A 15019-nucleotide genomic window follows, 5' to 3' on the forward strand; every position below is an offset into this window, starting at 1 on the left:
ATATTATTGAGCTAAAAAATAGATGGGTATGTCCTAATCCGCTGATAATAACGTTATTTTGATAAAATGAAGAGCCTTCATAATGGTACAATATTGTCCGACATCATTGAACCTGGACAACGCTTCTTCACTAGTCCAATAGAGCTCTACCACGAATCTTCACTATGATCCTACACCTTCGAGACCCACAACTTTTTTCTTTGACACCTGAGTCAGAATGACTATATCTTTAAAGATTCTATTGACATGGCTAAATTAAGATAAGGGCATGACTTTGATATTAGAGATTAGAGATAGAAAATCGAACCTCCACAATGGTATAATATTCTGGCCTGGTGAACCTGGGATTTTTGCTGCATATAAGTATTTTTGTTAGAATGTTGATACAGAACTAATGGAATTCTTAAACCTCCACAATGGTATAATATTCTGGCTTTTCTTTTAGTTTTTTCTACTGATTTCATGCTAATGGAGATAGTGTCACTTACTTATATGTCGGGATAGCCGTATTGGACAGTCCACTACCAATATGGCCATCCCACGACCAAGATTTTCCCTCTTAAATAGACATCATGGGGGCGTGTGTTCACCACACTTCAACTTCTTCTTCTTCTTCTTCCCTCTAAGTCATTGTCTTTAATTTATCTTAATAGGGTTTCTTCTAAGCCTTAGCATGTCTACACTGAACCAAAGCAGCTCCCTCAACAATTGCACCAAGCTCCCCCTCCCACCCCATGACCAAATGACATCAACCCACAACAACGTAGTAGACGAAATCCAATCCCAACCCTTCGACTACTCGAAACGTGCTCAATGGTTACGCGCCGCCGTGCTAGGCGCCAACGACGGTCTCGTCTCAACCGCATCTCTCATGATGGGTATCGGCGCCGTCAAGCACGACGTTAAAGCCATGATCCTCACCGGTTTCGCCGGTCTCATTGCCGGTGCCTGCAGCATGGCGATCGGTGAGTTCGTCTCCGTTTACTCTCAATTGGATATAGAAATGGCCCATATAAGAAGAAACAAGGACTTGGAGGAAGAGGAGAGAGAGAAACTGCCAAACCCTCTTCAGGCGGCAGCTGCCTCGGCGTTGGCCTTTTCCATCGGAGCTATGGTGCCGCTACTGGCGGCGGCGTTCATTAGGGAGTATAGGGTTCGGCTAGGAGTTGTGGTGGCTGCAGTGACTATGGCTCTAGTAGGGTTTGGGTGGCTTGGGGCAGAGTTGGGGAAGGCACCAACGGTGAGGTCGGCGGTGAGGGTCTTGATCGGAGGGTGGACGGCGATGGCTGTGACTTTTGGGTTGACCAAGTTGATTGGATCAAGTGGACTATGAGAGAATAATTAGCAAATAAAAAAGATGTCACATTAAAGTTCTTACTAATGGGTGTGTAGGGCAGTATACATGAATCAACTATAGTCTAAAATGATGTGGGATTGGGCAGTGTTTAGCTGATTTTGATTTGATTTGCTTGTATATATATATATATATATATAGATGGTTTGCAAACGTTTCGGGGTTCCTCGAGCATAGTTTATTTGGTTCACGACGTAATAGTCTCATCTGAATAACAAAAATGTAAACTTTTTACCTCTAGTTAACCTAAAAATCTCTCGTATCTTCGCCCTTATTGAACTCAAACCTCTCTTGAGAAAAGTGCAGAATTGTTTCGCACAAACTTACCCTAAATCACTTACTAAATTGAGAGTAATTGTGTTTAAGATATTAATATTAGTACAACTCTTAGTTTTGAAAATTAAAACACGAAACTTTATTAATTCACTATTATATTGATTAGATAGGAAAATGTATCACGAGAGTGAGATATCATATTGTTCTTCTAATATTGTGTTAGGTCAAATACAGTTTACCTAACAATAAATTATGACATTACTGTAATATTACTTTTTTGTTGTTTAATGTAATAACGTGTGAGATCATAAACTATTAAACCTAAGTATTAATAGCAACTTTTTGATGTTAATGTTGTCCCTAATAGATTTAACTTTAAAACTTGTCCCTTTCCTTTAATGATTATTGTAAACTTAATGGACTAAAAACATACTTTAAAAAAAGTTTCGTAAATAAGATTCTTTATTTGTAACACTCGAGTTGAACTAAATTAATATATATCATATCTGAATTATTGAATATAAATAAATATAGTTAAGAAAAGTTTTTAAAAATAAATAATTATTACCTAATTTGAAAGGTGCAATTTTTTGGACGAGAACTCTAAAGCTAAGTTGAGTTTAGCAATAAAATATTTACATAATTCACATAAAAATAGTACATCTTAAAAATATATAATAATATATAGATATTGATAATCGAGAAAAAATCTATATATAAAATATTTATATCTAATATTATATTATAATATAATATATAATTATTAATAATATATAGAAACAAAATATATAATTATCTTACTTGATTAATTTCAAATATTATAAAAACGAAAGTATAGAAAAAAAATATATTATATATTCTATAATATAATTAATTAATGTCCCTGATATTAATTCAAATAATTGAATTGAGGACCTTTTTAAATTTTTTTATGATATTTTTAACTTTAGAGCATATATTAACTTATATATCTTTTTCGATCATTTCAACTGTCATTACAATTCATTTGATAACCTTATTAGTAGATAAAACGGTAGGACTCTATGCTTCGTTCAAAATAACCTTATTAGTCGATGAAACCGTAGGACTCTATATTTTGTTAGAAAAGGGCATGATAGCTACTTTTTTCTGTATAATAGGATTATTAGCATATTTATTAATGAATTTTTTGGGTATGTTGAGTTGGAAAAACGTTTTGGACAACCCAAAATTTCGAGTTAGTTTGATTAGTGACGTTGCAACCCGAATAGAATTCACAATGGCTCAACTCGAAATGGTTATTATTTTTTTTAATTATTTACAAAAAAAATCCACTTTTCAACCATTCGAGTTATAAGTTAATAATTAAAATCTCATAAAATTCAAATATCAAATATTCACGAATCACTACACATCATTAGCATTAGTTACATTATAATCTTAAGAGTCGAGTATAGTAGAATTGAGTTGTAACCCTATTTTGAACACGCAAAAAAAAAAAGAAAAATGTTTACCCGCATATCGACCTATTTGTTTATGTTTATCTTTCTCAATGGTTCAAGCCCTTCTAACCAGTTTTCTTGCAGTTCATCGACCCGTCTACCGTCCCGTTCCATGGTTTTTAGCCAAGTGAAATGAAATACTCCAAAAATATTAAATTAGCGAAGAACAACAAACATATAATTACGGATCTTGATCACGCAATCACTTATTTCATACCAAAAAAACAAAATTCTCTATAGGTAATCACATCAAAACTTAGGTATTCAATGATATTCCATAAGAATGAGAGAACATTTCACAGTTGATTGCTTGATAGCTTTCTCATTCAACAAAAATAGTGTTATGTTATGCCGCATACCTTCTCACCTTTGATGAATTGAATTCAACAATCATCATCCATTCCATAAAACCCAAACTCGGCAGGCACAGCTGTTCTTTTCAAGGAACAACCTGTTCTTGCCTCCTCCCCACCTTTCCTCTGCATCTTCAAATTATAAATCCAACCACACCCGACCCGAACCAGCTGTTTGAAAAGTTGCAAACCACTCAAGTTGATGGTTCGTTCTTCTCATTGAATCTTGAAAAGGTTCTTCAATTTTACCACCAGTCTCCACTCGTCCGTGGACAAGTCATCCTATACGACATATTCGATTCGTTGGCCAAAACAGACGGTAATAATAATAATTCAATTGGATGAAGATTTGAAAGACCTTTTGTAATTTCTAACAGTGTAAAAATGTTTACCATATCATCGTACGCTCAAATTTCACGATGAAACAGAGAAGTAAACTAACCCGATAATTGGCTTTGAGAAGGTCAATGGACTTCCTTGATATATGGCTGACGAGTTCGTCCTCCAAGTCGAAATGCCTGCCGTACATCTTTTGCTGCTCCTCCGAAGAGTGCCCGACTATCTGTTGGAACGACCCAAGAATTTGAGAAGAGGGATCAGAGAATTAAGAAAAAGTAGAACTTTCTAATAAGAATCATAAGATTGCATCAAACAAGCTGTTATTTTAGGAAAAAATTATGGAGATTGAAACAATAACGACCGCAACGTCGGTAGAATTAACGAAAAGGGTTACCTTAATGGCAATCTTCTGCCCTTTCTTTGCATAATCAACAGGTTTGTGATTATTTTCAATAGATGCAATGCGACCAATGTCAATAAATTCTCTTTGAGGAATACAAACTGGTGTGCCAACCTGCAGCCATGGTAAAACATCAAAAAGATTGAACTACAGAAGATATATTCTTCAACCTGCTGTTTGTAAATAATTCACGACATATATTGAAAGAAATTTTTAAAAAGAATGCAAAAATACAGGCCAAAGTTCAATGTTCTTCCATCAAATATGCACTATTATTCTTCCTTTTCTATCGTGACCATAAATGCGTGCGAAGTATCTTATGTCGAAACTATTAAAGAAAGATCAAACACTAGAAATCTGAAGTGTCAGATTGAACTCTAGGACAAAAATCTAACCAGAAGAGATTATGCCTTAAAAAGGAGTGTTCGTAGGGATCTATTCTATGCTACTCTTGACGTAGCGTACTTCCAAGTAACGTCCCTGTTCAAAGACGTTTCTCATACGCGAGCCACAAAATAAGAAAGAGATTTGCAAAACCCATACCTCAAAGCACTTTAACACAGCATCTTCCATTTTCTCTCATAACAAGCACAAATTATATTAGAAGCCAAAATGAAAACTGAAAAAAAAATAATAATAATTACAAAAAAAATACTGTACAAGGGAAGAGGTAAGCATCGCCTTAGCCAGTTCAAGCTACAAAGAATATGTCCAACAGCCAAAAGAGAAAATAAAGGAGTACCATGTTCTGTCGGAATTGGAAGCTCACAAGATTACCTCGCTCCCTCCATACTATCCCTCTTATCTCCAAAATATAAACTCCTCACACCGTCAATTTTACATCTAATAAATGAGAACGGTCAGGATGATAGCACATTAGCTACAAAATATAGACTCCTTTCTCCCAAACCGCATTAGCCAGTTCGAGCTACAAAGAATATTGGCATCTTCATCCTTGACCCACTTCCTCGCATCTTCGACCTCACACGTTACTGTCTCATTTTCTTCTTCTATGCACAACTGGCCTTCCCCCTTGCTCAAATTCTCTTGTTCTTCTCCGCTTATTTTTTCTTCATGCAAAATTATTTCACACACAAATTTCAAATCTTCTCGGTTTTGGAAGGTTTATATTTTCTTGAGTTTGGGAACATCTGCAAACTCTTGGCTTTGGACAAACTCCTAATTTTCTCAACCTTTTACTACATTATAAATTCCTCGTCGTTCTGGAAATTGATCCAGTCTAAATCAATTTTTCCAAGATACTCTGAATTCAAAGTTGATGTAGGTTATGCTGACTACCTTGCTAGGTCTAGGATAACTATAGCAGGAAGTGATGTGTGTTCTAGAATAAGCTTCTGCCTTTCTTGGCCGTGTTTCATAACCAAGAGAGTATTTTCTGGTCTTGAATATCCATCTAGCATCTTAGTACTCCATTCTTGGACAAATCTTCGAAATTTTTTACCTTAAAAGGTTCCCCAAAATAATGTGCATTGCTTGGCAACGAGCACATCTCACAAAGCTCTCTCTTGTGATATGTCGTCAAGAGTTTCTTGGTCTTCCACTGATGGCAGCCAACGTTGGCCTAAATGTCCACTCTAATACCAAATTCATGTAGCCTAAGTGACTAAACCTAAAAGGAGAAATCTCCCATAATCAACTCTAGAATCTTTATTAGAATGAAAAATGAAAAGAACACACGAAAGGGGTTCTCTAGTTATAGAGAATTAAAAGCAAACTAAACAGGGAAGCTGAAAATCTTGTCCCAAAATCTTGTTCAAAGAGTTTTCTCAAAAATTGAAAGCCCTCCCACTTCTTTCAAATCTAAACCTTAGCCCCCCACCAGAAATCAAAGGAAGCTTTAAGCAAAGGGTTATCCACATGTTTTCAAGTCTAAACTGGCTCGACCCCAGGTCTCGTTCCCAAACTTCAGGAGGTTGGCCAATAGTCTGAAGTTACTCTATGCCCACTTGACTATCTCACCTCAGGGATCCTTTCGGTTTCTCAACACATTCTCATTTAACTAACAAGATAGTTCTAGACGATGGGAAATTCACAAGAAAAAGAAACTAAAGAATTATTGGAAGAAATAAGATAAAGGAACAAACAGATATTAATTAAAAGCTGCCTGCAAATCCAAAAGATCTTTGCAGAAATCATATGCAAATGACTACTCTAAATTGATTTGAAAATTGTAATTTCCATCAACAGTAGCATTTTCAAAAGTGTCATGCATTTAGACAAGTTAAAAACGTATGGTTGTACAGCAATGAAACTGTTGGCTGATCACATAAATGAAAAAGGATTAAAAATTTCGATCAACAAATATAACGAAGTGTACAAGGTATGAAAGGTCATGTATCAGAAATGAATGCTAACATAAGGATGTTGCAATGTTAGATTTTTTTTCCTTCTTTTCTAAATCAATTCATTGTTTTTTTTAATCACGTGACATATATTTGAGAGGTAACTGATCTGTGTACATGCATCTACAGAGCAAAGGATAAGAAATTAAGCCAAATTTTGAGATTTTAGAGGTGAAACTATGAAGCATTGAACTGAACATCAGGGGTGAAAAGGAAAAATAAATACCTTGGCAATGCCTTCAACCACATCCACCCCCAACACAATTGGATCCTTCTTGTTGAAAATGCAATTTGGTAAAATCTTAAGAACACAAGGAAAGACTGCTTCCTCAGCAGCTTCTTTCTTCTTTTCCTCTTTAAGATTATCGATATAGGCCTTGAATTGGTCGAACAAGTGATAGATGATATCAGCAATAAAAATCTTCACACCAAGCTCATCTGCAAGTTCTCGAGCTTCTGGAGTCACTTTAACATCAAAAGCCAAAATAGTGGCATATTCTTTTTTCTTTTCAAGCATTACACTAGCTTTCATGACATCTTTTTTATGAACGGGTCCTATACTAATTCCACTAACAGGAATGCTCACTGCCGGGGACTTCAAAAACTCCAACAATGCTTCCAAGGAACCAAGTGTAGATGCTTGAACACAGACTCCCTCACCAGACCTGTCTATCCTGCTCAAAACTGACTTCATATCTTCCATTGCTGAATCCTTAATGTCTTCCAAGTCATCCTCAGGACCTACCACGTGAAGACTGGTTCCAGCAATGGCATGCTCAAGACCCTATACAAATGTTCATAAAGATATATACCAATGAGATTTCATTAAAGATCATTCAACAGAAGTAATACTCAATCTCATCCAAGTATGATGTGGCCAAGTTTCTTTCAAAATGACTAACCATAGTAGGTCAAAATAAATACCTCTTGATGGTAAAAAAAATATATATATATTGTATTGCTTGATTAATAGTTATGACCAATCACCTGTCCAGTTATTTTTATTCCCTGAGCAGCCTTGATTTCCTTATGATGCAGATATGTTCCCTGAAAAGTATACAAGCATCATCAGCAGTTCTTTACAAGACATGCATATAAATATAATAGTGCTTCATCAAGGAGTGCATATTCATACAGGCCACAAAAAATCAGTCATTGAAGTGAGAGTGCTTGGAAAATACTTTCAAATACTAAGAAAGACCAATGACTACATTCCCTCTACCAACCTTCCCCCTCCAGCTAGAATAGCACATGCCCACCTCTCTGGTGTCGGATTTTAGATTCTTTTGTCAATAAGGAAAGGAACCTAAAGCCAGACTCTGAAACCTTCCTTTTTCCAGGGTCTACAGTAGTGAACATATTGATCTCAGAAGGGTTATTTATGAACTCATTTTACTGTCTTTGAAGTACACGTTGTGTTTCTTCCTACAGTGCAATAATTCTGCAAATACCTCAACCAGCTTAGTAGTAGTAATCTCTCGTCCCAATAAGGATGTATGACTAAGTTTCAATAAGGACGCCAGAACTCTGTTATTCTGATAGAAGTGAACGTTGTGGCAAACAAAAAGATATTTCTCACCTTTATTTAAATCAAGATGATACTTGAATCTAAAATTATTTTCCTCCAAGAAAGCTTGGAAACCAAATCCAAATTCAATTGAAGTGGGTCACTTGCACACTTGAAATTATTACATTTAACTCAAAAACCAGCTTCAAACATCTTTATATTCTATCGAAGTTAAAGGAACCATAACATGCCAATCTGGAATGAAGAATATATATATATACACATAAACATATATACATATGAACGACATGTTGTTACTTTTGAAAAGGAAATTACAATGTCTTATTGTGAGAATTCAAAAGAACAATTCTCTCCCATAGTTTGTCCTCCTAAAATCCTATCTCCCTGACTCTCACAGTCGCCTCTTGCATATTTTTGACAGTTGGCTACTAATTTCCAAGCATTAACTCAAACATGTCTAGTTATTCCCGTAAATGACTCATAGACTAATCAAACCACATATACAGAAAGAGCCAAAGATGAATACATTAACAAGATTACGTATCACCATTAATTTTTGTCATTTTTTATAAGAAGGATCAATCATCTAAACGTATATTAACAAAAAGAAGCTAAAAGCAGTTATACCTTCACTCGGAGTTCCTTCATTGGATGGGGCGTCAATAGGGCTCGAATAGTAGTAACAATTGGGCCCTGTAACATGAAAATTCCAAAGTTGATTTTAAGACACTCTAAACAACAAAATAATTCCATAAATTCATAGATCGGTGCTTGCCTGCATGCCACAAACAACTATTTGATCTCCTTCATGGAGCACACCATTAACCAATATGACATCAATAGTTGTTCCATGGCCTTCAACAACCTTGACCTCTAAGACCGTACACTGTTGATCCACATCAGAATATGATCAGTTTTGAACTTCTCACATTAACATAAAAATAGTAATAAGAAGCCATAGCAAATGAGAACACCTGCACTTCATCACTATACGTAAGTTTCTTCGTCATGGTTTTCTGGGCCCACTGCACCAATAGTAGTAACATGTCGGGAATACCTTCACCACTAACATATTCGGAAACAAGCTATTAGAAAATTGAAAGAAAATATGTTGAGTGCTTAGAGAAGTCAAAATAATAATACCAACAAGTCAGCAAAACTTACGTAACAGCACTTGTAGGTACTATACTGAAAGTCTCCCCCATTTCTTTATTTTTATAATAAAGCTCGGTATTTAATCCTTGCTCTTTAAATTGAGTAATAATCTGTTGTTCAAAAAAAATTACAATCAATCAAGTTCATATTAAACTGTGGTAAATAAGAATTACAACTGAAAAATGGATAATGCATATAACCTGAATAAGCCTCATATTGAACTCATTCTGCACATCTTTGGATTGCTGCTTCATTGTTTTAAGTATAGGTGCATTGCGGATTGTTTTCCACCCATAAAGTCTGTCAACCTTGAGAGTTGCATAGCTTTTTTGGTCAGAAACAGGTATCTCATTTATTGAATGAAATATACAGAAGGGAGAAAATAATACATAATCGAATATTTTTTGAAAAAATGTCAAATGCAAATACAAACAAAAAGTAGTTACCTTATTCAGAGCAATAATAAATTCTGTGTTTCTCATCCTCAAGAGATTAAGAGATTCTATTGTTTGTGGCTCTAAGCCATGCATGATGTCAACAACCAAAATTGCAAGATCACATAAACCCGAACCACGAGAACGCAAGTTTGTAAACGATTCGTGCCCAGGGGTATCAATAATAAGTAGGCCAGGAACCTTCAGCTTTGCATCAGCTTTCAATTCCCTAGTTCTTTCACGAATGTTCTCAGCAGGAAAATATGTAGCCCCAATCTGCTGAGTAATTCCTCCTGCCTCTCCCTCCTGAACATTTGTACCACGAATACAGTCCAGTAGCTTGGTTTTACCAGTATCAACATGCCCCATAATACAACAGATGGGTGAGCGGAGATTTTCTTCCTGTTGTTTAGGAGTAGCATCCGGAATTGAAGTTTTTTTCTTAACAGCATCATCTTTTCCTTTGCCCTTTTCGACAACTTCAACCTCATGTTGCTTCTTTGTGTTTTCAATATCTTGAGATTTTATAGGCTGAGAAGGTAAACTTTTTTGGGCAGGGGCAGCTGGCTTGGCAACTATATATGCAAGTATTCGTAAACAGAGAATCAAATTTCTGCCTTTAAATTTGAAAATAGAAAAAGAAAAAATGCTAAGATGGAATTAAAATCAATGATATAACAACCTAAATTTTAACAAACAAAAATGAAAACAAACAAACAAATAAAATTCTTCTTTTAGAAGGACATTATAACATTCAAGAGGCTTACAAATAATCACTTTTTTCTAACAATCTGTTTGAAATGACTTTCTAAAAAAATACTTTTTAAAGCACCTAGAAAGTCATTCCAAGCTAGCCTATGTCTATGTTTTAGCTTCGAACTACCACTCATGGAAAAAGATCATGTGTCTCTCCACTTGTTGGATATATTTTTCATAGTAAGTCAACTAGTTAGTAATCATTTCAGCTATAATTTGTGAAGGGATAGACAAAGCGTTTACACCAGATAAAGCAAGATTTTTTTTACAAGTCACCAACCAGCATTGGCTAGTAAAGAAATTTTGGAGACAGCAACTCTGTAAAGTCTAGGGAAGGCTTCAAACAACGGCACATCCATCAACCGTTTATCCCTCCCCTCCAAAACCTGATTTTATTAATTTTGCAGAGTTCAATTTTGTACCAGTTTTCAGAGAGTCGAATACTCTTCATGATCTGAATCCAATGGCCTTTAAAGATGCAAGAGCCTTTCGTCGAGGGCCCCCAATCATGCTCATCCCAGCAGTATTTTGCAGCAATGACCTTCCTTCACAAAGCCTCATTCTCCACCATAAAACGCAAGCCACATTTGGCAAGGAAAACACAGTTCCTCATATCAAGATTTCAAATGCCTGTAGAAGTAGGAAGGGAGGTAGTTTCCCAATTTATAAGATTCACCATTCCATCCACTTTACTGTCTTTCCAAAAGGAATCCCTAATCATTTTCTCCAAAGACTTGATGACTGGATTAGGGCACGAGAAAATAGAGAAGTATAGAGAAATGTTCGTGAGGATGGAATTTGCTAATTTCACTCTTCCTCCACTAGAAATGGTGAGACTCTTCCACCAGTCCAACTTACTGTCAATTTTATCTATCAAAAAACCAAGAATAAAGAAACTGACTAAAATGATCTTTCAAAAAATGAATATCATCATGGAATGTAGAGTTGTTTCTTTCAATCCAAAGAGACCCTAAGAAATCTCCAACTAAATTTAACCAAAGAATTTCCCAATCTTTTTGAAGAGGTAGCTGCAACTCGAAGACAGAAATGCTCTTCACATTGACCAAGAAAGAGGTATGCCAACTAAGGGAAGAGAGCACCATACTCCAAATTCTTCTTGCAAAGTCACATTATATAAATAAATGCCTTTGAGATTCAGAGTTCTTAATAACACACCACACGACCTTTTGGCAACTATGGAATGGAAGCAATTGACGCACTTTTTCCAAATAACTCAGTGATGGTGGAGTTGGGGGGATAGGTTATAGGATTTCATAAAGGAAGAAACAAAAAGAAAGAACACGGCAATCTCCCAAAGAACAAGGAATAACGAGGATTTCAATTAGGTATAGTAAAAAAGAAGAATAATCTCCCTCATACTCTATCCTTTTGCTACAAGTCTTTTTTTGTAATTTTTTTAATTTGCGCACAACACTTAATCCTTCCGTTTGATTTTCATGCACTCAATTTGTTTTTTATTTTTTATGAAAGCCCATGTTTTCGTTGAGAAAAACAAAAGATAGCGAAGGGGCATACAAAAAAGGAGCAGGGAGAAAGACAAACAAAAAGGGACTCTAATCTAACAAATAAGATCCGAAGAATAATTAAAAATAAAATCTATGGACAATGGGCACTAATAGAAAAATTCAACAAAATATTACCGACTAGACAAGTGTAAATATCAACCGGTTGACAAATCAATAAAGAAGCAACAATAAATGTCTAAAGTGCTGCATGATATGGCAAATTATAGAACTTCCAAAAAGAAACAGCTGACTGTATCAAAATGGAAGTGCATCTTCAGCCCCCATGTAACTAGTTCTAATCAATTGATATCTTTTATTTTGATTAATGTTAAATTGATCCAAGTAACCTGCAAGTAATATGCATCCAGAACATACAAATGTTGATTTTATAGTATTGACATTACCTGCACCGCCTGAAGTTGGAGCACTATTCTTTCTATCTTTTTTCATGCCATTCTCAGATTCAGACTCAAGCTCCTCATCAGCAAAAGAACTTTTTAAGGAAAGATCAACAACAGCATCATCCCAACTCTTTGCATCCCATTCATCATCATCCTCGTCTTCTTGAATTTCATTATCTACAGTAGCCTCAATAGCATCTGATTTTTCCTCCTCAAGTGTCGACTCAACAGCTTCAATCTTCTCAGATTCCAATATTTCAGTCTCTGCCAAATCTTTTTCTTGTATTCTTTCTTCTACATGTTCCACTACCTTAGTCTGTGCACTACCATTTGTTTGATGGTGGGCTGGTTTTGTCTTCTTTGTCTGGTATTTTGGTCGTTTAGCTGGTGCACTGGGGTCAGATGTAGACAGAGGTAAGCCCCCTGCATTTGATAATATTTGATTCCTCATTGCCTCCAGCCTCCGTTGTTCTTCCTTTTGTTTCCCTGTTAACAGCTTGCCTTCCTGTTTCTTCCGTAGGAGCTTCTCTTTTTCTCTCTCCTTTTTCCTACGCTTCGCCTCCTCAGCTTGCCTTTCAAGTTCTTCTTGTCTACGTCTCTCTTCTTCTTCCTTTCTCAATTTCTCTTCTTCTTCCCTTTTCCTTCGCTCTTCTTCTTCCTTTCTTCTAGCCATTGCCTCTTGCATCTCCCTAACATGCTTTGGCACTTTCTTCTCTACCACTTTACCCTTCGCAGCACCTTTTTTGGGTTCAATAATTTCAGTCTTCACCTCCTCGATTTTCTCATCATTCCCTTCAGCAGCCGCTGCTGCCGCAGCTGCAGCCTTTTTTTCCTTCTCTTTCTCCTTCTTCTTTTTCTTCTTCCTTGCTGCAGCAGATTCTGTGCTTTCTTCTTCCACTTCCTTTTCAGGAGGAGCTACAACCTCAGGTTGGTTCTCAACTTTAGCCTCTTGTGAAGAAAGAGGAGGGTCTGCTGGTTTTGATGTAGCTGGCCCCTCTCCTAGCTCAGCAAGAATCTTATCCAAATCATCTTCTTCTTGAGCAGTTCTTCCGCTCTTCTTCTTTTTCTTTTTATTTTTTGAAGTTTCAGCCACCGCTTCCGTCTTAGCTTTAGATAAATCAGAATCAAGATTGCTACTTGCTGTATTAAGTATTTCATCGCCAAGCGCATTTTCATCACTTAATGCAGTAAAAGTACTGCTGCTTTTCTTCTTAGAGGATTTCTTCTTGCCAGAAAATGAAATAACATTGACATCATCTTCATCAACACCATCAATGTCTAATTTATCTGGCTTTGAAATAGAATCATCACCATCATTTTCCTCATCTGCTAACGCTGCACTAAACAAATTTCCACTCTTCTTTGAACCCTTAGAGGACTTCTTTTTCTTACCAGAGAAGGTAATTGTCGTAACATCTTCACCATCATCCATATCATCATTTCTGTCCTCATCTTCATAATCAAGACCACTAAAACCTGTAAATGCGTTCCCGGCCTTCTTACCACCTTGTGATGACTTCTTCTTCTTACCTGTAAATGAAATAACAGGCTCATCATCAATCTCTTCATTCTCATCATCAATTACATCTTCATCTTTCTCATCATCGAGGGCACCGAATGCTGACACTGCAGAAAACCCACTCTTCTTGGAAGACTTCGACGACTTCTTCTTACCTGAAAACTTGATCACAGAATCTTCCTCTTCATCATCATCCTTTTCTGCTGTCAACACAGATTCATCATCATCGTCATCATCATTAGCACCGTCCTTTCCCTCCTCTTCAAGCAAACCAAAACTGGAAGCAGTAAAAGCACTGCTACTTCCACCCTTCTTCGACTTACCCTTCTTCTTTCCGGTGATAACAATTTCAGAAACACCATCCACATCATCATCATCATCATCTTCTTTAAGTTGTGAAGCTTTCGAATTGCCCTTCTTACCCTTCTTCTTCCCCGTTATCACGACCTTGACCTCCTGATCTTGGGCTTCTTCAGTCAACTCGGTTCCAATAGAGTACTCATCGTCATCTACTGCAAATGTCTTCTTCTTCGACTTCCCACCACCCTGGGCTGCCGCAGGGGCGCCGTCATCATCCCGTGCAGTAGGCTTCTTTCGACCCATTGGTATATCGGCAAATTGAAACCGTAAAACACCAACAATTGCGCCCCGAAAATCCTATCTGCAAATTGATTGCTATAAATTAGACCCATCAACACTTATCGGCTACGTATCAGATCTCTCTTCAACATAATAAAACCATAACAAAAGAAAAAAAGAAAACAACAACAACAGAATGTAAAACGTATAAAAAAAAAAATAACATCATAGCCCAAAAGAACGACAATGAACCTTCGAAGTCAGCTATCCAGAGAGAAACGAAGAAAGTCAGCTAGTGAAGATAGAGAGATATTGAGGAAGCTAGCGAATGGGATTGGGAATCTGGGAGAGCTTCGTCCAGCAAACAGAAAATCATATTAACAAAGCTGGCGATTGAAATTCAGTCTAATTGGAAATTCTGTTTTCATCCAAAAACAATTATCTAAAGTAAAACCGATTGGCCAGGATTTCAAATTAAACACTGACCCAATTCCAAATTTGAGGACGGTTAATCCAAAAAAAAAAAAAAAAAAAAAAAAAAAAAAAAAAAAAAAA

The 15019-nt window shown here is 36.3% G+C and overlaps 2 protein-coding genes across 2 annotated transcripts; one reads left to right on the top strand and one right to left on the bottom strand.

Annotated features, from left to right (window-relative positions):
• The first annotated feature begins 533 nt into the window (after positions 1-533).
• Positions 534-1633, top strand: LOC111443267 (vacuolar iron transporter homolog 2-like). Its single transcript, XM_023081017.1, has 2 exons — positions 534-1440; positions 1478-1633. The coding sequence occupies exon 1, from the start codon at positions 674-676 to the stop codon at positions 1331-1333; it is 660 nt and encodes a 219-aa protein (XP_022936785.1). The 5' UTR covers positions 534-673; the 3' UTR covers positions 1334-1440; positions 1478-1633.
• A 1634-nt stretch (positions 1634-3267) lies between these two features.
• On the bottom strand, positions 3268-14994 carry LOC111442774 (eukaryotic translation initiation factor 5B-like). The gene is made up of 13 exons (XM_023080291.1): positions 14717-14994; positions 12370-14546; positions 9696-10258; positions 9450-9557; positions 9259-9359; positions 9069-9159; positions 8870-8980; positions 8722-8787; positions 7554-7613; positions 6793-7350; positions 4198-4317; positions 3907-4026; positions 3268-3746 (listed from the first exon to the last, which is right to left on the bottom strand). The coding sequence occupies exons 2-13, from the start codon at positions 14486-14488 to the stop codon at positions 3681-3683; spliced, it is 4083 nt and encodes a 1360-aa protein (XP_022936059.1). The 5' UTR covers positions 14489-14546; positions 14717-14994; the 3' UTR covers positions 3268-3680.
• Between the last annotated feature and the right edge of the window lie 25 nt (positions 14995-15019).

The sequence above is a fragment of the Cucurbita moschata genome, unplaced genomic scaffold (genome assembly GCF_002738365.1).
Source record: "Cucurbita moschata cultivar Rifu unplaced genomic scaffold, Cmos_1.0 Cmo_Scf00005, whole genome shotgun sequence".
Classification (NCBI taxonomy): domain Eukaryota; kingdom Viridiplantae; phylum Streptophyta; class Magnoliopsida; order Cucurbitales; family Cucurbitaceae; genus Cucurbita; species Cucurbita moschata.

Bases quoted from the DNA above. Each gene is read 5' to 3' on its own strand.
- LOC111442774 (XM_023080291.1), bottom strand. From the start codon at position 14,488: ATGGGTCGAAAGAAGCCTACTGCACGGGATGATGACGGCGCCCCTGCG. The intron at 9,360-9,449 runs GTTATATGCATT...TTTGAACAACAG, and splicing joins TCAATATGAGGCTTATTCAG to ATTATTACTCAATTTAAAGA. The intron at 4,318-6,792 runs GTATTTATTTTT...CCATGGCTGCAG, and splicing joins TGGTTGAAGGCATTGCCAAG to GTTGGCACACCAGTTTGTAT.
- LOC111443267 (XM_023081017.1), top strand. From the start codon at position 674: ATGTCTACACTGAACCAAAGCAGCTCCCTCAACAATTGCACCAAGCTC.